This window comes from Sander lucioperca, chromosome 10 (genome assembly GCF_008315115.2).
Source record: "Sander lucioperca isolate FBNREF2018 chromosome 10, SLUC_FBN_1.2, whole genome shotgun sequence".
Taxonomy (NCBI): domain Eukaryota; kingdom Metazoa; phylum Chordata; class Actinopteri; order Perciformes; family Percidae; genus Sander; species Sander lucioperca.
Window position 1 is genome coordinate 4,832,646 of NC_050182.1, and position 25,960 is coordinate 4,858,605.

The 25,960-nt window shown below is 41.2% G+C and overlaps 2 protein-coding genes across 2 annotated transcripts in view; one reads left to right on the forward strand and one right to left on the reverse strand.

Moving 5' to 3' along the window:
• The first annotated feature begins 1,828 nt into the window (after positions 1–1,828).
• The window catches only part of bcan (brevican), a 54,482-nt gene continuing 30,350 nt past the window's right edge, over positions 1,829–25,960 (forward strand). Inside the window, exon 1 of the mRNA XM_031319105.2 lies at positions 1,829–2,123. Within this exon, the coding sequence (XP_031174965.1) occupies positions 2,110–2,123 (14 nt within the window). The 5' untranslated portion in view covers positions 1,829–2,109. The remainder of the gene's footprint in view (positions 2,124–25,960) is intronic.
• On the reverse strand, positions 14,293–15,884 carry LOC116064182 (nuclear factor 7, ovary-like). Its single transcript, XM_031319227.2, has one exon. It carries the CDS (start codon positions 15,882–15,884, stop codon positions 14,430–14,432), a length of 1,455 nt encoding a protein of 484 aa, XP_031175087.1. The 3' UTR covers positions 14,293–14,429.

Below are 25,960 nucleotides of genomic sequence, written 5' to 3' on the forward strand. Positions count from 1 at the left end.
TAGTCATTAAATTGACATGTCTGATGATAATTTATCCAAAATCTCATTGTATAAATAACATTTTGTTAAAGCACCAATTGTCAACCCTGGAATATCGTCGTAATATCGACATCGAGGTATTTGGTCAAGAATATCGTGATATTTGATTTTCTGCATATCGCCCAGCCCTACATTCAAGCACCCAACGGTAGATTCATCCAACGGGACCAACTGCTGTTGATGCTGTTCTCGATTCCATCCCCACTATTAAGATTCATAGAGCTCATAGATTCATTTATTCAAAGCTCCTCTAATCCATTTTTATCAAGAATAATATTAGGAATTTACAATCTATGAGTCCCTTTAGCCTTCAGGTAGGGTTGTGTTTTTGAGAAGTTGATGTAAATGACCCACTGATGTGGTATTCACATGGAAACAGCTTGTACTGACGGATGCTAATATTTTTAAAAATATTAAAGTGATCTAGTCTACCCTGTTCTTGTTTGTAGCATGGCACTGAAATGCAGAACATCTATGCTATGCAATGCTATTCTGCAGTGTCCTCCCCAACTCTCAGGTCCTGTGTCTTTCCTGATGCTTATATCTTTAGCCCCATGTGATATCTCAAGATATAGATGGCGCTAAAGAAAAGATGGTCAGCTTGAGCCTATAGTTCTGGGATGCATGAGAATTTATGGCAGGCCCTGTAACACTGCTTCCACTAACCTCCTAAAGGACATAGTCCTGAAACAAAGCGTTCCCATTATCATGCAGCTGTCTACGTAGGCTCCCTGATGGAGACAGGGAGACAAGAACAGAACATATTTGGATATCAGAGACTGGATGAATACTGCTTACGTGCATTTACTTTGTGGTTGAGTCTCAGAAGTCTCATTACAGCTCTGATAAAGCCACTGAACACGGCCTGCTGAGCAGCATACAGCAGACAGACACAATCTAGGGAACATTTGAAGAGCATTTAGGTGCTAAAGAGACAGACATTTTTTTCTCAGGAGTTGGTTGAGGCAACGGAAGTGCATTGCATTCACTAAAAGAGCAATATGTCGGGCGCCTGGGTAGCTCACCTGGTAAAGCGGGCGCCCATATGCAGAGGCTCAGGGTTCAAGTCTGACCTGCGGCCATTTGCTGCATGTCTTCCCCCTCTCTCTCACCTCTTTCCTGTCTCCAGCTGTCCTGTCTATGAAAGGCTAAAATACCCGCAAAAATATCTAAAAAGAGCAATACATAAATTGGATACCCTATTTCATAATTATGATATCTGTATCTCAATCATGAGAAAGCATTGAATGAAGGAGAAAAAAAAGTAAAATAAAGACTTTGTTATTATGAGATAATATTGACGGCTGTTCATTTTAAGATCTTTCCTTGTAATTATTAAGACACAAAATACCAACACTATTTTACATATTTATGAGAAAGCATATCCATATTTTCTCTGGGAAATCCAATGCACTTTCTTAACATTTATGTTTTTCAAGTGGACCGAAACAGACTGCAAAATGAATAATGTTGCTGCTGGAGTTGTTAGTTGGCAACTGTTTGTTTGCTCCTCTGTCCCCTAGTGGGCATTTAAAAAAAAAGTCAGCTTATTGCAGCTTTAATAGTGATTTATTCTTTAGGGCAGTTCAAAGTCATTGTATAGGCTACTAGTTTGGGGACTTGTACATAGACTGTGGCCCACTTAGCTTTACATTTACTGACAGGAAATGTAAAAGATCTCTTCATTTGTTCACCTCTCAGTCTGTTCTTCTGCATCAGCAGGATTATGATTTTCCAGGCAGGAGGAGGAAGGGGGGGGGGGGCTGGTCTTTTAACACTGCCCTCATCCCAGTTTCTCCTCTCTTCACCTCCTCTGCTCTCAGCGGTAGGAGCAGACACAAATCAAAGCCCAGTTTCTGTCTGTCCCAGTCTCTGGGTCTGCCTCTGTCTCTGTCTATCCCAGTCTCTGCCTCCGTCTCTGTCCCAGTTTGCGCCTGTCCCAGTCTCTGTCTCTGAGAGGCTGCTGAAGGACTTTGAGTCGTTCAACCGTCCGACCTGTGCACCTGCATCCTCTGAGGCTTCCCGAGGACACCAACAACTCCTGCAGCTCCGCACTGACAGCTGAGCCTGATGATGGAAATGAAGTAAGTCCTGTTTTACATAGGCCAATTAGTCAAAACTGGAGGACTATACCGATACTTTTCAGCCTTTCGATGTCTCGTCTTTCTGGTCACGTTTTCACCTCAGATTGCCTTTATTCTTTTATCAGTGCATGCACGTGTATAATGAACTCTAAACTGGTAATATTTACAATCGGCCCTCATCAACAACTCGTTTCGGATCGCAGTATTAATAAAACATATACTTGTTACACGTTATCAGGAAACCTTCCATGAACAGTTAATAGTTTAACGTTAACAGTTTCTAAGTGTAGGAGCCACATATTGTATGTTGTTTATGGTCTCATTTATATTATTTATTGATTATTATAGTGTGCACTTATATTGTAGGTGGTGGGCGTTTTCATCACGGTTTGAGCGGAAATTATAACATATCTGTTTGCTTCACCTGTTCACCTGGGTATTGGGGGTTTTGACAGAGAGGGGTGAGCCTGGGAGCGAAGACTTTCTGTTGACCGCCGCACTAACGCAATTATTTCTACTCACAAAGTAACTTTACATTTGGTAACTGCAGTGCTAGTTGTATTTTACGTGTGGAGGAATACATCATTGCAATACAATCTCGAGCGCGTCACTGTGTGTTGCATCTCTCAGTGTTCAGTCCCTCACGGCAGCACTTTGTTGGACTGCTTAACAGCCGCAGCAATAAGTGCATTGCAGGACAAGATTACAATGGCCAAATATAACCAAATATATCACAGTGATAACTAATACAAACAGTAGCCTAGCCTATGACAAAAACCGACAGTAGACATTAAGGGGAGACCGGGGATAGTTGTAACAGCAGGGGCGATTGTAGGATCAGAGCATTAGGGGGGCTCAGCCCCTAATGAGCATGTGACACGGATACAGTTTTCACTGGATAACAATGAATATATGTATTTATGGTAACACTTTACAAAAAATAGGTAGTTACTGTTTTTGAAAGGGTACATAGGCCTACTGTTTTTCAGAAGGGTAGTTACCCTTTTTCAGAAGGGTAACGAATGATTAGTTACCCTTTTTCAGAAGTATATTCAGTTCTTTGCGCTCGTCATTTCTGGGGATTTTGAGATCATCAAAATTGTAAGACATCTGTCCAAATAAGCTCTCCAACATACCCTAAAAGTGGGAGAAATCAAATCACTGGCACGGAGATATTGAAGGTAACATCTGCAAAAATGGACGAATGTCAAACATTAAACCAACTTCACCCCACTATGTAATATTTGTTTGTGTGTGTGTGTGTGTGTGTGTGTGTGTGTGTGTGTGTGTGTGTGTGTGTGTGTGTGTGTGATTCAGAGGCACTCCTTGGTCGCTCTTTTATTTTCCAAGACAAAACATAATTACAACCAAAATTTAGCTTGGGGTATGTTGTAACATTTTCTAACCCAGACTATATGTCACCATGAACTAGCTTCATTTACAGCTAAAACATTAGCACTAACAACCTGCATGAAAGACATCCATTTCAGACACACAATAAGCGTGATTTAAGTTTGTTGAGTCAAAGCTGGTATTGCTATCCCATAAATAGATGAGGTTAAAATAAATACTTTCCTACCTGAAGATTAGTTTTTTCTTTCTAAAATGTGCAATGTCTGTCACAGGGTGCTGCTTCTTCACACGTGTAGTGATAATAAGCACTAAACAGAGCACGTTTAGAGGGAACCAGGTGATTCCAAACTTGTTTCTGATTACTGTAGTACTTCCCAACTGAAGTGCCCTAGTTACTACAAGTGAAATGTTGGTGAAAAGTCAAGCTATATGGAAGCAGGAGTCATTTAGTGTATAAATATTCACAAGAAATAAACCAAATTATTTTTTTTTTAATTCTGATTGCTGTAGTACTTCCCCACTAGGATTGGGTATCGTTCGGATTTTTACAATTCTGATGCTGAACCGGTACTTTTTTTTTTTTTTAAGATATTTTTTTGGGCATTTTAGGCCTTTAATTGACAGGACAGCTGAAGACATGAAAGGGGAGAGAGAGGGGGGAATGACATGCAGCAAAGGGCCGCAGGTCGGAGTTGAACCCTGGCCCGCTGCGTCGAGGAGTAAGCCCCTGTATATGGGCGCCTGCTCTACCAACTGAGCTAACCGGGCACCCTCAACCGGTACTTTTTAAACCAACTTCACCCCGCTATGTTACATATGGTACAACAAACCTGGACTATGGGCTAAATTGTAACATTTTACTTGTGTTTGAGAGTAAACCATGCATTTTCTGCTTGGGTTGCCGAGATAACAGCTACACCATTTAATAGCATACACATGTAACTAGTTTGCATCACATTTTGAACCCACTGGCTTAAAAGAGCTCCAAGATACAGACAAAAATGTTACAACTATCCCCGGCCTTCCTATCCTTTCGTTGGCTTTAATGTGATCTGTCCTATCATATGTTAAATTCTTGTTTATAACAACATTTCATGTAAACTGGCTGTCTGTGTACTTGCTTAAAGACTAGCAATGAATTGAAAAAAGTAATTGGAAGTTTAACTTGTTAATGCTCCCAATATTATGATCATAATCAAAAAGAAACGTGATATGTGCGTGGTTAGGCTGCACATCCAGATAGAAAGCTACGCAGACAGCATCACTATGTGTTTCCAGAGACAGCTGGTGAAGAAGTAGCATTTATCTAAAGTTGTAATACCAGAATGTAAAAATATACTATGAATTCAAAGTAAAAGCACAGAATTATCATCTGCATATTGTACCTAAATTATCCAAAGTGCTCATTATGGAGAATGGCTTCTTTCAGAGTGTTATATGATTGTATACATTGTGTTAATGGTTTAGTATTATCATTATTAATGCATGAATATGTAGGCGTTTTAATGTTGTGGCTGATCAAGTTGGAAATTTTTATTAAGTTGCTCATAGTTTTTTTGATCTTAAAGATGATATGTAGGCCTATCGATATTTTCACTTTGCCTCGATAATATTGGATTGTTAATCATTGACTCGATATATCGATCCAGATCGATGTATCGGTACACCCCTACCTATTACGCATGTAATGTGCAGTGTTTCAGGGGTTGTGTTTTAGTTTTAGGTTGCTTTCACACCTACCTAGTTTGGTCAGTTTAAGACGAACCCTGGAGCGTTCAATCGGATAGTCCGGATCGTTTGGGGCGATGTGAAAGCTCATCTGGACTCTGGTGCGGATCAAACAACTAAACCATGGTGCGCTTGAAAACGGGGGTCTCGGTTCACTTCCAAGTGAACTAGAGTTCAGTTCACTTCAGGTGAAACGCAATCCGAACAAAATACAGGAAGTGAACCAAAAACAGAGCATTTACTAGCCTGCAATTTCAACCTTGTACACAATTTACAGACTTGTATATGACTTAAAGGAACACGCCGACTTATTGGGACTTTAGCTTATTCAGCGTATCCCCCAGAGTTAGATAAGTCCATACATACCCTTCTCATCTCTGTGCGTGTCGTAACTCTGTCTGACGCCCCCACCGCTAGCCTAGCTTAGCACAGATCCTGGAGGTAACCGGCTCCAACTAGCCTACTGCTCCCAATAAGTGACAAAATAACGCCAACATGTTCCTATATACATGTTGTGATTTGTATAGTCACAGCGTGTACAAATAACAAGGTCACATGAGACACAGCCATCTTCTAACCGTATACATACTGGGAACTATATTCTCAGAAAGGTGAAGCACTGCTACTTCTGCTACTTGAGTGATTTGCTCGCAGCACACGAGAAGCCCCGTGGTGAGGAGCAGCGAGTAACAACAGTGCTTTTCAGGTGTTGCGCTTTCATTATTGGCCTTCTTCTGCAATATTACAAACTCTAAAGCAGAACCAGAAAACCTGAGAAGTTATAAATGTGGTGTTGCTCCATTAGTTCTGAGACCAGAAGTGACGGCGAGTTTTGGATATTCTGTCCAATAAAGAAGCAACCGTCTCGACCGTGTGACGTGTGTTTACAGTGTTTGTTGCGTTTGACAAAGTGCAGTGTGAAAGAAAACCAAACCAAATGAAAAATGCAACAATTTTACAACTTCAGCCTTGAATCGCACCGAGTCCACCGAACTATAGGTGTGAAAGCACCCTTAAACTCTATTTAGTTCCGGTCTCTCAGTGACCGATGTCCCTCGTTTTTTGTCTGAATGTCCGTTACCTTCCGCTTTCTTTGTGTTGGCAACTTGGCATTCTAAACTCTGGTCGATTCGGGGGAAACATCCTCCGAGCTAGAACCGACAAATTCTATTTATCTTTTTTTGAGTAAAATTCACACACTCTACAGCCATTTTGATTCTAGAGCGCACCTCCCTATGTGTGCCGTTCTCTTAATACATCCATAAGGTGCACATTTTCCACCAAAACAATTACCTTCCCGAGGCTATTTTGCAGAGGCTGCATCTGGTGCTTGGCACCGCCCAAGGCGATTGTGATTGGTTCAAAGAAATACCAATAAATTAGAGCACGTTTTTCTCCAATTCTAGCCAGACTTTCCTCCACGGCGCTGCGGAGGGTCTGGCTAGTCCACACAGCATTCTGGGATGGGAGAAAAATGTGCTCTGGGTTATTGGCATTTCTTTAAAATCACATCACCTTGGGCGGTGCTAAGTGCTGGACAGAGCCACGGTGCCTCTGCAAAATAGCCTCAGGAAGGAACTAATTTTGGTGGAACATGTGTAACGTTCAAAGCTTGTTTTAGTCGTGAGAGAGAAAACTCAGATTGGACAGATAGTCTAGCTAGCTGTCTGGATTTACCCTGCAGATGTGGACCGTCGTGGCTATAGACTAGTCTATATCTAACAGTAGGTGTAGCTTCTCTGCAGTTGCATTAAGAAGTTTCCTCTGAAATGTGTCTCAAACTAAATAATGAGTGCAGACCAGCGCTGTGTTCACTGTTGTTTTTTTGTCTCCCTTTCTGAGATATAAGCCCTTAAAGCTCACAGCAATTCTGCTTAATCAGCTTGTGGCATGCACACTACAACACACACACACACACACACACACACACACACACACACACACACACACACACACACACAAACTTTCTCCCCCCGGCACACACAGTCAGCAGCTAACAGCAAATAAGACATGGCTGCTGTTGCTCGAGGCCGACTGGTGAATCGTTTCCAAATCATTCCTGTGAACTTAATGTCTCTCTCAGCGCTCAGTCATGCTGTACGAAGTCTCTTTCTTCTTCCCTATGAGAGATCTCTTCGTTGCTTCCAGCCCTCCCCGGTTGCTCCTTGCTTCCTGTCAGAATGTGTCTGTCAGGGGGGCCGGGGTTGCCCCTGGAGATGGGCAGACCGAGTCATTCGAGGTGGCGCGATGTGGGACTGGTAGGTGATGGAGGAGAAGCAGAGGGGGAAAATGGGTGACGCCGGTGGTCCTTGCTGGGAGAAAGCAGAGGGCTACAGCCCAGGGGCAACAATTGGTCAGCACTTTGTTCTCCAACGTGACAGACAGAAGCAAAGAGAGGCTGTGTTCGGCTCCGTGGTGGTTTAAAAGACTGAGAGAGAGTCTGGGAAGTATAGGTCACTGGGTTCCTTCACATTTATTGATTTGTATGAATCCGCTTACCAAATCTGAATCCTATCGAAATGTCTTATTGAATCAATTCATGTTTTCAACATTTGTAGGAAACTAAAATTGAAATTCAGAAATAGCAGAAATAACTCATCATGTTCATCATGCCTGTTTTGTAGTTTAGCCATGAGGACTTGTTGTGCTGTATGCTAAAATGTATGTGTGCTGCACTGGGCAACACTTTCTCATGAACGGGTTCATATGATATTGTACTAAAAAAAGACAACTGTAAAGTTGACTAAAAAGAGGAATAAAAAAAATAATCTTTTGGAAATTGATCTTAATGCCTTAATTAAAAAAATGAGGAAAAAGCCCACCTTTAAGGACACCAATTTTCTTTGTGAATGAATAATGTATCGTAAATAAATAAATGTTCTTCCTTCAAATACAGGGGGCATAAGTATACACACCTCTATGTTAAATTCCCATAGAGGCAGGCAGATTTTTATTTTTAAAGGCCAGTTATTTCATGGATCCAGGATACTATGCATCCTGATAAAGTTCCCTTGGTCTTTGGAATTAAAGTAGCCCCACATCATCACATCCCCTTCACCATACCTAGAGATTGGCATGGTTTTATTTCAGTTAGCCTGATAGCTGGTTTGATTTGCATTGAGAGATGATCTTATGGAAAGTACCCCATGCCAATCTCTAGGTATGGTGAAGGGTATGTGATGATGTGGGGCTATTTTAATTCCAAAGGCCAAGCATGGGTGTATTCACTTATGCTGAGCACTGTAAGTTTAGCGGTCTTAACAGATACATTCAGCCGAGAAAAGCTGACTGTGAACCGGGTACAGGGCACCGTGAGGTGCAGGTCGTTTCAGCGGCAGTTGCTTGTTGAGTTTAGCCAACATAAGGTGACTGTCATGCAGCGTCGACGGTTAAGTTTAGGCCACAAAAAGTCTAGATAAGTTTAGAAGAAAAGTATTTTGGATTAAAACACTCCCGGGAACTGACACATGTTACCTGGGTGAAAGTCTTGTGTTTTCTCACCCAAACATCCTCCTCCGACCTCCTCCCTACGCAGACCAGAGCGCTCTTGCAAAGCAACAGTCAATGTGATGCATACATTAATAAACATGTGGAATACATATTATTGGATATGGACATGTGGATTACATCACATCGCTTTTTTGTAGAAATACGTACGAATGGTTCATGAGAACAGCCTGCACCGATATCTAACAGAGCACCAGGCCTCTCATCACACACTGGGTAAAGTGACAAATGGGCCAAATTCTTACCAAGCGGCTGCAGTCCTTTAAGAATCTAGTTCACCTCCTTCCTCCCTCCCTCCCTCCCTCCCACCTCCTCACCCCCTCCTCACCCCCTCCTCACCCCCTCCATTCTCCATCCAGCCTCAAATGACCTTTCCTGGCAAACTGAGCGGTCAAACATCCTCTCTTTTGGCCCCCGCCGCCTTTTTCCTCAAGGTGATGTCATTGATTATTCAGCCACTTGCGATGCCTGTCTTTGTTGCCTGGGATGCGTCCTCTGCCCGCTCTGCCTCCCCTTAGGAAAACCTCTCTCTTTTTTTCACTCTCTCTCTCTCTCTCTCTCTCTCTCTTTCTCTCTCTCCCCCCTAATCACTGAGGCCGTACACCCAGCTCAGCCTGACTAAGTGTCTGTGTGTGTGTGTCTTAGGAAGAAAAGAGTGAGTCAGCCCAACAAGTCCTTCAAATCATATGACGATATAGGTTGTTTATTCCTACCCTCTAATAGGGCTGCACCATATGACCTAAAATCAAAATCACAATTAATTGCACATTTTACCTCGATAACGATACATGAACGATAATTTAATTTTTTTGTGATTCAACGACAACGTTTTAAAAATGTAAAATAAAAATGTTAATAGGCTATACAGTCTATTTCTTAACTGCTAATTAACTTGTTAGTCCTAACTTTGAACCAGCAAGTTGCATTTTAAGCTCCTCTCTTTTGCTTGTGGAGAGCTACGTGACGCGTGAAACTATATTGATGAGGACCGGTGAGTTAAATCGGTCGTCCGAGAGTATAGCAGGCAGACACACAGCTGACAACCTGCAGGTGGAGGCGCTGGAGACACGGGCCCGGACATACACGCCGCGGGCCGCTGTGGACTTGTGTCAGTCCCGCAAGCGGTTTCAGGAAAGTTGCTGCATGTGACAATGCACAAAACATCAACACCGGTACAAGCCTACAGCTGTCCGTGCAGAAAGTGTGTCAGAGCATCCCGGATGGGTGAACTGAAACTCTGTTTCCTGCTTGTCGGTCAACGGTTAATGATCGGTTAACATTTAGTTTCACTGTGCTTTCTTTTGGAAGGCTGGCTGCCAAAAAAATCGCCACTTACTAGCTAATTAATAAGCCTGAGTTAAACGCTAGCTATCAGTAAACAGAAGGTAGTGGCTGGTGTCTGGTGTGTGCGCCAGTGTTTGTGTGTGAGTGTGTGTGTGTGTGTGCGTGTCGGCCCGCCCCCGTATTTGGCGACTAGCAAGTGTTAATTTTGGACCCTGCACACGCGGCAGAATGTTTTTAAGGAGAAAGTAGGCCTGTTAACGGAAATAAATTATCAAAATTATCGTCTTGGGAAAAGTATGTCGATAACAGCTTCAGAATTTCGATGTCGATGTGGGTCGTATTAGAGGGTAGGGCTGGACGATTAATCGAAAATGGATTAATAGTCCAGCCCTACCCTCTAATATGTCCTCATATCTAAACCAGAGAACATATCAGTTGCAGTTTTAAACACGTCGTTAACGTTGTGAAACGGTCGCAGGTTGGTTAGGTTTAGGCACCAAAACTACTTAGTTAAGTTTAGAAAAGGATCGTGGTTTGGGTTCAAATCAGACTTTACTACTTACGCACGTGACGCAGAACAGTTTGTTTTGTAAAGTTACCAAAAAAATCGCTACTTTTCTACTTATACTTTTTCTTGCAAACAGGACTCAAACCCTACTCTCCATGGGTGAAAGTCCTGTGTTTGTTTGACCCATTCACCACCCCAACCTGCTTCCATACACAGAATTTGGCGCTTATATTGGCACCATATTTCCGGCTTTGCTCCCGTCATACCCATTGCGGCCACAGGAGGGTGCTGCCACTATAAACTTAAATATGAGTCGTTATTGCTGCTTGAACAAACAACTTATTTGGCCGTTTTTTGGGTGGGAGGACAGTCACAGTCGGACAGATAGCTGATAAGTTAGAAAAAAAGGGACTGTTAAATTTGAATAGTCAGACATTGAAGATTGCCTGGAGCAATTATGCCATTTGATGTAAAGACGAAGTAAAACCAGTATGACAGGAAGCTGACAGGTTGACAGCTTTACCGTCTCCTTTATTCTAACTTTTCAGATTATGGAGGTGAATACTGGCAAAAGTTACCTCTTTAATTTTCCCAGCCTGGTTTCAGACATCAGATCTGGTGTTGAGCTTAGTCACGGTTGGATCAGTTTTAGCTTAGGAAAAAGTTACAGCTAACAACAGAGCTACCTTCCTGAAAAATAGCGACAGAAGAAAGGCAACAATCGTGGATGAGATTACCTAAAGCTACAAATGATCTGCTTCATGACTCATTCAGTTTTCAGTTAAAAGCCTTAATCTCATGGCCATTTGGCTCAGTTGGTAGAGCAGGCGCACGTATGCAGAGATTTGTTCCTCGGCGCAGAAGGTCCAAGATTTGAATCCGACCTGTGATGGTTTTCCTGCATGTCTTCCCCGCTCTCTCTCTCCCCTTTCACATCTCAGCTTTGCTATCGAATAAGGGCAGAAATGCCCCCCCAAAAAAGCTTTAATCTCATTCTCAATAACACAGAAACACACGAGGAATCACAATGGACAGGTAATAATAAAATCTCTTTAATTAATAAACGTGTCACTGTAAAGATATTACATCTCATGTAGCTGACACTTTTATCCAAAGCGACTTCCAATTGCAACATATGTCAGAGGCTGCACACCTCTGGAGCAACTAGCGTTAAGTGTCTTGCTCAGAGGACACATTGGTTGATGTATCACAGTGGGAATCAAACCAGGGACTCCCACAGCAAAGGCATGTGTCATATCCACTGCGCCGCCACCAGACATAATCAATGATCTAATGGTAAACCAACAGGAAGCCCCTAAAACCATCCACATCCATTGGAAGCTACTGACAATCACATTAATTGACAGGTCTTATAATTCAGAAACAGGACTTATTAGTTCTAAAGATGATCAGTAATGTTTATCTGGATCATGTTAATAAATAAACCCAACATCTGGAACATAGCCAGGATTCGGCAACCAGGCAATGCAAAAGTGATTTAAATAAAATATAAAAGTGTGCCCCTACTGGGGTGTGTTTGTCAGTGTGTATGGGTCCGTGTTGTGTGTCCATCTGTTTTGGACCTGGACTGGGTTGTTTTGTGGGTGGGTGGGGGATTTAAGGGGAAGTGACACGCTGTTTTCACTGTGCTTTGTTCACTATTGCCTGTGCTACATGTCACGTGTTGTGAAAATTTTAATTTAAATAAAAGAAAAGTTGAAATAAATAAAATATTAAAAGCATTTAGACCAAGTGCAACATTCAAACACAATTAACCCTCCTGTTGTCCTCGGGTAAAATTTGACCTGTTTTCAAAAAGTTTCAGAAAATTTGGGTTTTCTTTCAACCAAATTTTCAAAAAAAAAAATAACGTGGATGGTTCCGTACAACCATTACTCTTCACAAGTAACATAAATGATAAGTTCACTTCTTTCTTTGAATTTGGGTGCTTTATTTAATTTTATAGCATTAAAAAAGAAAATCATAAAAGAAAGTTGAAAAAAAGTGACAAAAATGTCAAAAAAAAAAAAAGCCCAAATTTTGAGCCAGAAAAACGTTGCTAGAGAAGACATCATGAGGGTTAAATGTAATGAAAACCCACACAAAAACGTCAAAAGGCGCAGAAAAAAATCAACTAAAACATCGGAAAAAGTGACAAAAGTGTCAAATGTTGAAAAAAAAAAGTTAAAATTTTGACCTAGAAAATCTAAAAGTTGCTCGGTAGACGGGGAGACAACACGAGGGTACATTTTTCTAAATTCCATCAGCAAGCCCTTCTAGCTTGGAAGCTTTTGTCCACCAAGACTTTCCTCTGGAACAATTGTTACATACTTATTAGGAACAAATCCTTATTTTATCCTAAATGGTTCCAAAGAGATTTAAATCACATTCTTAATCTTTTTGATGAATCTGGTGATATGCTATCCTATGAACAGTTTATGAATGTACACAGTTTTCCAATTCCTTTCAGAGAAGTTAATTATTTAACTCGTGCAATCCCAAATGGTTTAATTCTACTTAAATGACTTAACCCTTGTGTTAACTTTTTGTTTTTCTGGCTTAAATGTTAATCACTTTTCCAGATGTTTTTTAAACATTTCCTTAAGTTTTTTGTTACTTTTCACAATGTTTTTGTCCATTTTTTCTTTCCAACTTTTTTTAAGCTTTTCCATCATTTTTGTCACTTCTTTTCTTTTAATGTTCTTTTATCATTTTTGTTTCTCCAAATGTTAAAAAAAAAAACCAAATTCAATTTAAGTAGTGGACTGATCATTTATTTGACTTGTGAAGAGCGTTGTATAGAACCATCCATCTTAGTTTTTTTTTACATTTTGGTTGAAAGAAAACCAAATTTCTATTATGGAAACGTTTTGAAAGTGGGTCAAATTTGACACGAGGACAAGGTCATTAAACAGAGAATAGAAGAAAAAAAAAAAAAAACAAGAATAGAAATGGGACAGATGTGCTGATGGTAAACAGAAAAACAGGAAACCCTTCAAGTATAACTGAATATATCTTTATTTTATAAACTTAATACATGTACTGATTGGACCCTTCAGAAGAATAAACTTTGACAACTTTGATGAACAAAAACAATCTTAAACTAGACGAGAGAGAGTAGACATCCGCCAAGGCCAAACACAATGTTAATGAACAAATCATTTTGTATCCCCTCCTCCCTTGATTTGGATCTAAATTGAATGGGTTCCTCTTTGGCCAACAGGTTCTCACACTCATCTCGTAAAATACGGACGCTTGGTCAGGTGCCTTTGTCGTTCTTATTGACGCTAAAAGTCTCCTTTAGCGCTATAAGTAAACGCGCTTGGGTTGCTTTGGCCCATGCTTCACCCTTCCACTACATTTCTTGAAAATCAGGACAGACATTTTTCTGTAATCCTGCTGGCGAACAAACACACCGAACCGACAAAATGACCTGCTTGGCTGATTTTTGTCAGATGATACTATTTGTTTATATCTTTGACTTTAAATATAAAAAAATGGGGCTGGGTATCGCCATTGATTTCCCGGGTCGATTAAATTCTTATTCACAAGGTCCTGATTCAATTACATTTCCGATTCAATGTTAATTAGGTATAGGGAAATTGCAATACCAATTTTGCTTGGATGTAAAAGAGATTCTTAGAGAAATAATGCTGTAAATTGTACAATCAGAGAAGCAACCAGCACATTTTTATAATGCACCAGGTTAACGTTTACATTAAGAATTGACCCCCAAAAAGTTTGTGTTGGGTTATACATCAACGGTGAAGAGGCATATATTAATAAAATAGATTTCAGGGTTTTTATTAATCAATATCAGATCACTCAAACAAAGATTGATTTTAAGTGGATAATTGATTATTTTAAACCAGCCCTAGTAAAAAAGCTGTTGTTTTCCATCTCAGAATTCAGTTTGTCTGAACCGATTAATGTTCATCATCATCATCATCATCATCATCATCATCATCATCATCATCATCATCATCATCATCATTCTGTTCCACCGTCACATAGACCTTCAGTGGTAAAACCTTCACTTCATCCCCAGTGTCAATCAATGGAAACAGCCTCTCAGTGAAAGTGTGTTTGAAGGTGTGTATGTGTGTGTTAGCATCAGGATCAGAGAACGACAGCTCTCCTCTGTTCCAGTCCAGAGTCACTCTGATCCTCTGGGGCTTCTTCTGCACAACGAGAACAGTGTCTGGATCTGGTGGAGACGATGTTGAGTATTTACCTTCATCGAACTGTAAGACCCATAATCCAGACAATACGTTTCCCTTTATCTGGACAGACTCTGCTAACACACCCAGTTCCCAGTATGTACTGTCTCCAACCTCGACATCCCAGCTGTGAGTCCCTGAATTAAAGCCCTCAGAACCCAGCACAGCGCAGTAATAATCACCAAACCTCTCTGGATTATCAGGAAGCTCCTGCGTTTCTTCTCCTCGCCTCACACTGGTCAGATCTTCAGACAGGATAAGTTCTGGATCAGCAGTGTTTGGGTCCAGAACCACAGGAGTGTAGGAAACCATGTCCTTCATCTTGTTCCAGATGTTGAAGCTCAGGTTGCCCAGGTGTTTGGCCTCATCTATCAGAGCTCCTGAGAGCAGCTGTGGGTCATCCAGCAGGGGGCGCTGTTGGGCTCTTTCCACTGCATCCTTGTAGTTGATCAGGAATGAGACGTCGTCAGCTCTCAGCTCCTCCTCTGTGGCTCTGACTGTGTCTGAAAGAGCTGCTGTCTCTCTGCCCAGAGCCTTCATCTTCTCCTTCATCCTCCAACTCTTCTGCTCCTCTTCCACCCTCAGTGCAGCCATCCTGGTCTCCTCTTCATCTTCTAGAAACCAGCGAAGCTTCTTAAACTGCTCCTTAATCTGCATCTCTGTGCGTCGGGCCTGGACCTTCACGTGTTCTGCTGTTTGATCAAACTTCACTTTAACTCGTTCACAAACCTGTAACTTCTCCTTTAAGGGCTCCAGAGTTTCTTGAAGTTCCTTCCTGTGTTGTCGTGCAGCTTCATCAATGGGTCTGAATCTGTGGTTGGAGTGTGTTTCTGAATGCAGACAGACGACACACACCGGCTGCTGATGGTCCAGACAGAAGAGTTTGAGTTTCTCAGAGTGCAGACTGCAGAGAGCCTCTGAAGATCTCTGATCTCTCTCCAGTAAGAAACTCTCACACAGGTTCTTTAACGCCAGGTTTAAAGGTGGTTCTTCCCTTGAAGATATTGCTTTACAAACTGGACACTCTTTGACTGGTTTCTCTTCCCACCAGCTCTGCAGACATTCTTTACAGAAGCTGTGGCTACACGACAGGAGGACAGGATCTTTAAAGATTTCATGGCAGATCGGACAGCAGAAATCGTCCTCTAATCTGGAAGCCATTTAGCCATTTAGGCACTCCCTGTTCTCTGAAAGTTACTTTCACTTTCAGTCTTTGTTCTTGTAAAATTGTATTCCTAGTATTCCCTCATGTAGATGTCCTCTCTCAGAGGAAGTGGTGGTTTTGGCCCGAAAGTGAATCTTATCATCCGTCTCTCAGTGTGTGTGTGTGTGTGTGTGTGTGTCGTCTCAGTGAGGCAGAATAACAGCCTGTTTCCTGGTTTGTCTCTGCTGAGTCATGTGAGGGGCGGAGCTTCATGTGGCTGAGTTTCATTTCATGTTGCTTACTGAAATCCATTTTAAGTCATAGTTGACTTTATTGTTTTGGGACTTAATAAACTCAAATATTAATATCTGAATCAGCCTAAAAAATCCAGCATTAGTTTGGTATGTAAATTGGAGTTATATCATATATACGTATATATCATAATCTTAATATAGTAATGATTCTTAAGGGCTTTAAGTTGCAGCTACTGTAATAACTCAACCAAGCACGACATTTAGTATATCATTGACTTATGGATAATCTTAATCTTATGGATTTGTGTACCTTGCAGTCTGCAGCTCTGCTCAGTGAAATAACGTGAACGGCCAGCTTTATCCCGAGTGGCATTTATTTTGGAGTGACGGAGCCAAATTCTGGCATTAAAAAGAAACGTTGAGTGATTATTTATTAATCCTCATTTGATTAGAAATGCGTCTCTGCTGAGACCCTCAAAACAAACTTTAATTTCCTTCGTCGTCTCAAGTTTAACACTCCTTTCAGTCAAAGGGAAGTACTCAGTAATTGTAATGTCTGTGATTTTCCACGTTTATCCTCAGTTGAGACGGACTCTTCCCTTTCTGCTCTCCTCCGGCTTCTTGTATAAAATACTACAGGGTCTAGAGCAGAGATCTTAATCCCTGTGATTAAGAGTAACAGGTGCAAGCACTCCTTCATCCCCACTGCCATTTCACTTGTGAACTCAGGCCGGGAGAGCAGGTAGTAACTCCTAATTCACTTGGCAAAGTGTGTAGTTTAGTTAGCGATATGATGTGGTTCATGGTGATGGTGATGATGATGATGATGATGATGTCTATGCTTGATGTGGACAATTTGTGTTATGATGGAAGAGATGTTGATCATGTATTCAACACGCCTGGTCACTTTGCACTTTATTGTGGGTATTCGTAGCTTTTTCGTCATTCTGCCACTTTTTTAGATGTGACATGTTAGAAAAATGATGCTTAGAACGGTTTTGCTTCAGTTTCTTTGTTAAACCATTTGCATCCAAACTGCTGTTTTAGTATTTCTGTTTTAGTACTTCTGTCTTTCATGTGTTAATCATGAAAGCTGAGTGACCCAGCAAAGAGCACAGGATGTATCCCTGAGGGCAGAGAGCATAATGTGGAGGAGATGCCGGGCCTAACCAGAGATAAGAAGAAAGCTACTGATTGCATGAACCGAATAACTAACTTGACTCCTTTAAAAAGACACTGTTGTGAACAATCAGTCACTTTCTGTACTTATGCTGAAGTGCTGTAAACTGACTCTACTTGGTGGCTCAGTGGGTATCTCAGGCGTATATATATTTACAGGTTTGTGCCTTGATGCAGAGGTCCAGGGTTTGACTCCGACCTGTGGCGATTTCCTGCACGTCTTCCCCCCCTTTCTCACCTGTCCTGTCCATTAAAGGCAGAAAAGCCCAAACAAATAATCTTAAAATAAAAATGGACTCTACTTGCTGCAAGTAAACAAACTTTTAAGAGAACTCCAGTGATTTTGTCCATTCTTTGATAAATAATTATCCTAGCATTACTAATGCTGTGTAAGTACACTTGGAAATGTCAAAGTCGGTCACCAGTGACAATTTTTGGTCTTCTATCCCACTGGTATTCAGGTCACCCCCTATCTCGTTCTGTACTGAATGACTATGTTGTTTTTTCATGTATCGCAAACCTTGCTGCAAAACCAATTGCCCTCCGGGGGACAAAATAAAGTTAAAAGTTGAAGTTGGGGCTCCTCAGAGTCACTGCAGGGGGGCCTCCAAATTATTGTCAATTTTTGAAAGTTTTTTTCAAAAGTGAAAATGTCAACATGAATCCAACATATTGTTAGCAAAATAAATCCCCACTGATGATAGGCTTACCGGCCTATAGGTACGGTAGTCACTCAGGTAGCCACCCACAGATACAGTTCATCCTATAAGGATTCACTGTGCCACATGTATGTTGATTTATAAAATCATGCTGACAATTATTATTTTAATAGCTTAGTATTCTATTTACTAAAATGGTATGTATAAAGGCTTTAGGCCACCCTACACTTTACTGTAGGCCCAGTTTAATATGCAACTTAATTTTGTACAAGATTAGTAGTAGGGGGTCCCTGCTCCGTCTCTCTTTCAGCTAATGTTGAATTGAACTATGGTTTAAAAAACGCTGAAGACCCCTGGTCTAGAGCTAGAGGTGACCTGCTTGTTAATTCCGAGCTGAAGCGCTGACAGGTCTCGCCCTGGTCGGTAAGGAGTCAGTGAGGCGTCGGAGGTCACCAGCTGTTTCCTGTTTGTTTTGGTGTGTTTGTGCCGGGGTGAGCTGACAAAAAGTGTTTCGTCATCCGCAAACACACACAAACACAAAAGTGGAATCGGTTTTTACTTTCAGCTCGCAGCTCGACTGTTGATTTATTTTTTATTTCTCCAGCTGGAGCCTCTGATCATTTATTCACTTCCTGCTTCTTCCACAGGAAAAAAACAAACAGATTTATTAAGTGACACAGGGACAGGCAGAACTTGAAGTTAACAGATGGCTTTTTTGGGGTCAGGCAGTGAAACGTTCGTGAGACGCTCTGCTCTGAATAGTTTGAGGAAAACTCAACCACAGGCTGCAAACACATTTCTCTCCGGACTCAGGCTACATTTACATCCACACTACTATGTTTTGGTTTGCAAAGGAATAGCTTTTTGCTATGTTTTCCGAGCCCCTAAAACGGAGACATTTGGAAACACTGCTGCCCCCGTTTTTGGTTTGAAAACGGGCACAAACGGAGACCTTTCGAAACGAGTCACGTCAGTCAGTGTTATCGGTTAGGTAGCTTACATGATTCATCGAGAAAAATAAAAAAGGTACAAGGAGCGGCCGTCGTTCTTTTTGTGAGTTTGCAACTTCACGCAGATCTGTTTTGCTGTTAGTCACAGAATAATGAGATAGGTACATTACATAGCAGTAATTTATTATTTAGCGTAAGGCATCACATTTTCACGTCATGATCCCTGATGTCAGTTCTAGATTAGAGGCTGAAGTAGCCTACAAGAACCTGCTAACGAGAGACTTCTGTAATGTCAATACAATAAAAATGGACCTACATAACGAAGTTCGTTCACTGCTGGCTACAAGTCAGCAATCAAACACAACAAAGGCTGTCACTGGAATGGCATTGTGAGCTAACGTTAGCAATCAAACAATCATAGAGAGCTACAACGTTTGCCTGATCCAGATCCCTTGGCGTTATGCCGTAAACCGTTAAAATCTGAGCATGCGCAACTCACATCTGCACTCGACTCACATCGGGTAGTGACAATAACGTCAAACAACCTGCTTCCTGTTTACACCGGCATGCACATGCCCAGTGTGTGTGAACGGTCATGTGATATGAGTTGTCAGACGTGTTAATATGGACTGAGATTAGTTCTGCTACTGGAGCCATATCTCTTGGTGGACGGAGATTGTTTTTGACTCACCACACCGCTTAAAAATGAAAACGTAGTAGTGTAGATGCAGGCTTAGGGTTTAGATTAAATTTCCATTTGAACACAGAGACCAAACTTTTAGTGGCTTCAACAATTTTGCCAGTTCAGTAAACATTTGGACCCTTTAATGTAAGAAAAGTATTTCTCTTGTTGGATCAAAATCTTTCTAGACATAGTTTCAAGTGATTGGATTTATTTTCTATTTTCAGGTTCATAATTGTATTTAGAGGTTGTACCAGAATAGGGTTACATAGATCATTTTCAAAAACACCATATATTTGTTGTACTGCACATTGCTGCAGCTCCTCTTTTCACCCTGTGTGTTGAGCTCTCTGTTTTAGCTACAGAGTGAGGCATCTCACTTCTGTTCCATCTTTGTTGGGAGTCGCACATGCGCAGTAGCTAGGTAAGGACTACTAGCCAGTCAGAAGCAGAGTAGGGCGGGGTCTGACAAGCATGCTAATGTGATCCAATACAAACCCGCGAGTCTGATCCCGAAACACAGGCAGAACAACCCGAACCAGCTTCGCAACCACAGAGTGTTCGCAACCTAGACTGGAGCGAGACGTTTCAGAGTGGTAAGTTATTTAAATGTTAACACATTAGTCTTTCACACGTAATGTTGTAATTCTGCACTCCTGGGCCCAGTTTTTCAAAAATTTTTATCTGGATCAAATTGATACAGATTTGGAAATCCCTTGTTTTGCTATCCAGGATTAAAGCTTAGATCGGCCCAAAAAATCAAGCCTGAACCTGCCCGAGCCCGAGCACGTTGTGTCCGAGCCCGGCCCGGCCCGAAACATTAACTGTAATTATGAGCCCGAGCCCGATTTAAACCCAATTTTTTAATACGTGGGCCGTTATAACTGACGTTCTCAACTACAATTCAGAGTTGTTTGAACTACAGAAATCTGTTTAGAATAATACAACAAGGACGAAGCTGTAAACTGCGCTGTTTGTTTAGAATGGAACGGATCGCAAGTGGATCCGAGTGAAGAAAAGTAAAAAAAAAAAAGAAACAATGATGAACAACATATTGTTGTCACTGCCCACGACTTGTTTAAACTGCTTCCATACCTCCGACTTTCCTCCACACTTGCTCAAAGTTAATTCTCCTGTTTTTCTTTTTTTCTTTACATCTTCAAGCTCCCGGTGTGATGCGTGCGAGAGGAGGAGACTCCGCGCATGACACGTGCTGCATTTTGTAACTGCAGCCTAACTTTTGTACACATTTGTTACTTTTATATAGCCTATATATATAGCCTATATATATATTTATAATATTTCTGATTATGGCATAGCTATCTCCCCACCCAAATAGGATAATAAGGTAATGGATAAAAAAAAAAAAAAAAAAATTGCTTGATCAAGGGTCCGGCCCAGGCGCGGTCCGAGGATGTGGCGGAAAATAACGGCCCGAGCCCGACCCGAGGTCCGGTCGGGCTCGGGTCGGGCTCGGGCTTGGGCCGAGAATCTAAACTCTATCCAGGATCACCTGATCCATCTTACTTTTATGCCAGTTTTTTAAAGGAAAGTAAACATTCATTTTGTGATCATTCACTTAAAAAAAAAAACACTGTCTGATTTTATTTGGTTCAAAAAATCACAACTGAATCCACCCTTCTGATGGGATCAGGATAATCCTGTTTTTTTGGACCAAATAGATCCCAAACCGACTTCCAAGTTTTGAAAAACCCAAAGGGCAGGTTTGATCCAGATCAAATGTAAGATCGGATTACATGATCTGATCTTGTTCGGAATCCCTCTTTTGCTTTTGAAAAACCCATTTCCAAGATTTGATCCAATCCGTGATCCTAAATCCCACTGGATTACTTTTGAAAAACTGGGCCCTGGACATGATGATACAACTATCTGAACTCTTCAGGCCTCCGCTCTAACTAGCTTGGTTTGAGGGCGTGCCACACTAGCAGCTAGGCAAGCATTATAACGTGTTACAAAGTGATGCAAAATGACATGTGTTTGTCACAGAAGTAAAGGCTGGACTACAATAGAGCTGTTTGGAGCAGTCGGTGAACAGTGTTTTATGTGGGAGATGGTAACTCCGTTTGGGGTGGACTATTACATGCACAAAAAAAGATGCATAACACAATAAGTGAAAGGGAAAAAGCCAAAAAGCATAATATGAGGAAAAAAAGGTGTTAACCTATACAGAGAAAAGAGGATTACAATACAACAAAGAAAACAACAGGATGGAAAAAAAGTTACAGTGCATAAAGTAGAGGGAAAAAAAGGAGTGTTAATAATAGTAAATCTAGTTAAGTCGGAGATTGGGCGTCAGTCCGACCCTCCGGAGAGTTTTTGTGGGAATCAGAATTCAACTCACGCTCTGCAGTTCCTGAAGTCTGACTCACAGAAAGCTGCAAGGACACACAGACAGTCTGTCTGTCTGCTTCACACACACACACACACACACACACACACACACACACACACACACACACACACACACACACACACACACACACACACAAACACACACACGCACAAATGAACACACACGATCATGTTTTTATGTATGAAATAGTTAGATACTCAATCAGGGCTCAATGCTAACTTTTTAAAGTGGTTGCCAGGGTGGCAACCATAGACAGTAAAATAAATGAACAAAGAGATCCCGTTGCTCTGGACGGAGACCAGTGAAGGACATTAGAAGCACTTTTCTGGTGAGCGCTGAGCGTTACTGAGCAGCCTCCAACTGAGAGAGACGACGTAGATGTGACGTGAGCAACGTGTCTGAAAGTTGGAAGTCTTCTGGTAGCTGTGCCAAGAGAAATCTCAATCATTCCCAATCTAGCAGAGACGGAGAGCGTAGGTATATGTAAGGAGATAACATGGACACAGGCTAATTATTGCTAACTAAAATGCTAGTTAACATTAGTAATTAAACTTAAACAGCTAATGTAAGTCGAAACTGCCTGTAAGATTCTCCTGTACTGTACGGTAATTCCTCTACTATGCAACAGTAAGTCCCGTGGTTATGACACAATCGTTAGTACAATCGTTTTACAAAAACGTCTGCTACGGAGCCATAACGTGAGGTACAAGGTAATGGAGCCTTTTATACATTGTCGTGTTTCTTTAGAACTAAACAATGGACAAATAGAGTCTTTAAACACTTCAGATGTAAAGTTATTCTCTGTCAAAGTGACGTCAAAATGAATAGCAGTCAATGGAATGCTAACGGCAGGTGAGTGCTTGTTAGCATCAAAATGGCGCCGTAGGAAGTACGCTTTCCAGACGCTCGCTTACCCCCTTGGTGGCAACCAGGCATCAGCTTTTGGTTGCCAAAATTGACAATACGGTTGCCATGTTTTAAACTGCCTATATTTGGATTAATTCATTTCTTATGTAACTATACCACACATTTGAATAATGAAACAATGAGAGAATGGCTTGCAATATCATGTCCCATCCCTCTCAAACAGGGGTGTCACGGATCACAAAACTCACGGTTTGGATCACGGTTTTGAGTCACGGATCGGATCAATTTTCAGATCAGCACAAAAAAGTGGGGAATTTAAATGATTATTAAAAATGTAATAACAATAACTTTTAACAATAATTACTTCTTTCACCAGTAAATTGCTGTTAAACGACAAAAACAGATGAGAAAAGGGTATTTTACAATAACTTTGAATGCAACACAAGGTTTACCAGTTTCAAGTAACTGTTGTTTTTCTGACAACAGCAGTGACCAGAGCTAGTTTGTGTCTTTTAGCTCATAGCTTTAGCGACAGACGGTTGTACGCTGTTGAATCCTCTACAGAAATACTGTTTAATCCAGTTACTACTGTAGCAAACGGTAGGCTAATGTTACCTGCTGCCAAGTGTAACGTTAGTGTTTACCAGCGTGACATGCAGCGATACTTCTGTTGCCTCTAACGTCTGTTTGGGAGCATCAGAGAGCATATTAGCACTGGATTTTAATGCACCGTTAACGTGAACAGAAAATTGCGTTGCCTGTATCTTTTCATGGCAAACACGCGTGTGGAAAGCAGTCGGCACAACAGCTGAAATGTGTTGCGCACAAACTGTACGGAGACAACCAAATAAAATAATGACTTCTTTTGAAATAAGATTTACCAGTTTTGTAAGTTTTTATTTGTTTATATATATATATATATATATATATATATATATATATATATATATATATATATGTTCGCATTTGTGTAGATGGTGAAATAATATAAGCAGTACCTTATGTAACAGATTTTTAAACATTTAATGTAACTGGCAAACAATGCTTACTACTTTTTAAAGATCACATGTTTATAACAAATTTACACATACTGTCTGTTTATGCTGTTTCTATGCTGTTACTATCATTCTCTACAGTATGTTGTTCTCTTTTGTCACTGTCTGTCTGTTTGATTGTCCATATTTCTCTCAGTTTGACACTGTACATATTGTCTGTCTGGTTCTTCATCTTTTCATCTGTTTTTAACTCTCTAACTCTGCAATTTAAATGTTTTTTATGGCTGTCTGTGATACTTCAGGGTTTTTCCTTGGTCAGAATTGGTCTTTGGGGGAACACATAAAGCAGGGGGGGGGGGGGGGGGTCTGGTCTCCCCCAGGAAATTTTGAGGGTAAAAGACTTCAATTCCTGCATTCTGATACATTTTGAGGCACCAATTTATGGTAAAAATGTCAATATGTATTGCAAGGAAAGCACAAAATTCTGGTGGCAGGTAACAATTAAAAATACAAAATATAATGGAAGTTGAAAAATGTAGGATTTACTTAGGCTACTTAATCAGTGATGTTGAATATAGCCTACAGTGTAACGGACCACCACAGTTCATACATACATGTGAACCGCGGATTAATTGCAGAGTTTAACCTTCATAGTGTAAAACTACTACGTGAATGTGGCACAGCAGAAAGACAGTTCAGACAGCAGAAAGTTCAGGGTTTTCATGTGTACTCCTATAGGCCTACACTTTGAATCAGCTGTTAAAACCAACAGTACTGAATTAGACTACTATTTAACGCGACCTTTTTAACCGGTAATGAAACTGTCTCAATTTAATACTGATGCCGTCAGACGGCTGCGCGGACAGACAGCAGTTGGAGTTCTGGCAGAGCTCTGCGCCCGTCAGCAGCGGCTTCTCACTGCGCAGCCGGTCCCCCAGTACAGCCTGAACCCTGCAAACAGAGATCCCGTTTGAAGGTGACGTGCTTGATTTTGACTGAACGTCTCAATTTAAGTAACCCATGATTGGGTCGGTCGGCCCATCTCGGGACCAGGTCGGCCGTTGCCGACTGGCCAAATGCATAATATTACACAACAATACATTTGACCGGCCCACATTTTAAAAAATGGTCCGGCCCCTCTGGCATTTGCCAGAAATGCCAGATGGCCAATCCGCCCCTGACAGTGAGTTGCAGACAAACATGAGTCAGACGACAAAAAGTATGACACAAATGTGATTATAAAATAGTTATTACAACATCTAATACAGCCAGATAGAAGCTTTCATCCTGGAGACAAACAGACCCAGGCGTTGTCTAAAACAATGGAAATAAATAACACCGATCTAAAGCAATCCCTCCTGTCTGTAAATTACTATGAAAGGATGATGAATTGGTATTCACAGCGTTCAACATGATGGATAACTTCATCATCCGATCTGTTTTGCTGCAGAGATTCTGCTGATATCGGTTCACTGCGTTTACTACATTCACAGTTTATCATTTTAATGACAGTCGGCCTCCTTTCTGCTCAGAGTTCGATGAATGGCTCAAAATATTAAGTCAATATGAGTTTCTGTCTTGAATTCTCTTCTTTGGTCAAAGAGGGAGGGAGTCACATGGCATTTAAACCAATCACAATCGTCATGGGCTGTGCTAAGCGCCGGACGGAGCAACGGTTTCTCTGCAAAATAGCCTCGGGAAAAAACTTGTTTTGGTGGAACGTGTACGTTTAAAGGTTGTTTTAGTCGTGCAACAGAAAACTCAGATTGGACAGATAGTCTAGCTAGCTGTCTGGATTTACTGGATGGTAACGAACATCCGGCAAAAAGAAGGACATCTGGAGGAATTTCATGCGGCAACGGAGCAATCCCGGAAGTGGAACATTGTGGATATAGACTACTACTGCGCAGACTCTGGCTCCAAAATTACAAGATGGCAGCTCCCGTATCCGGGATGTTTTTGCTTCACTACGTGTCGTCCATTTTGATGAACAGTTAATTGTTTAAGTTAATTAATCTGTGCACACAGATTTCGACACCATGTATTGTTTTACCACTGTATGAGGCCTTTGTAGATTATTTTTAGCTCTTTTTTTTTTTTTATAATTACCCAGTTTAACTTAGGGTTGGGCAT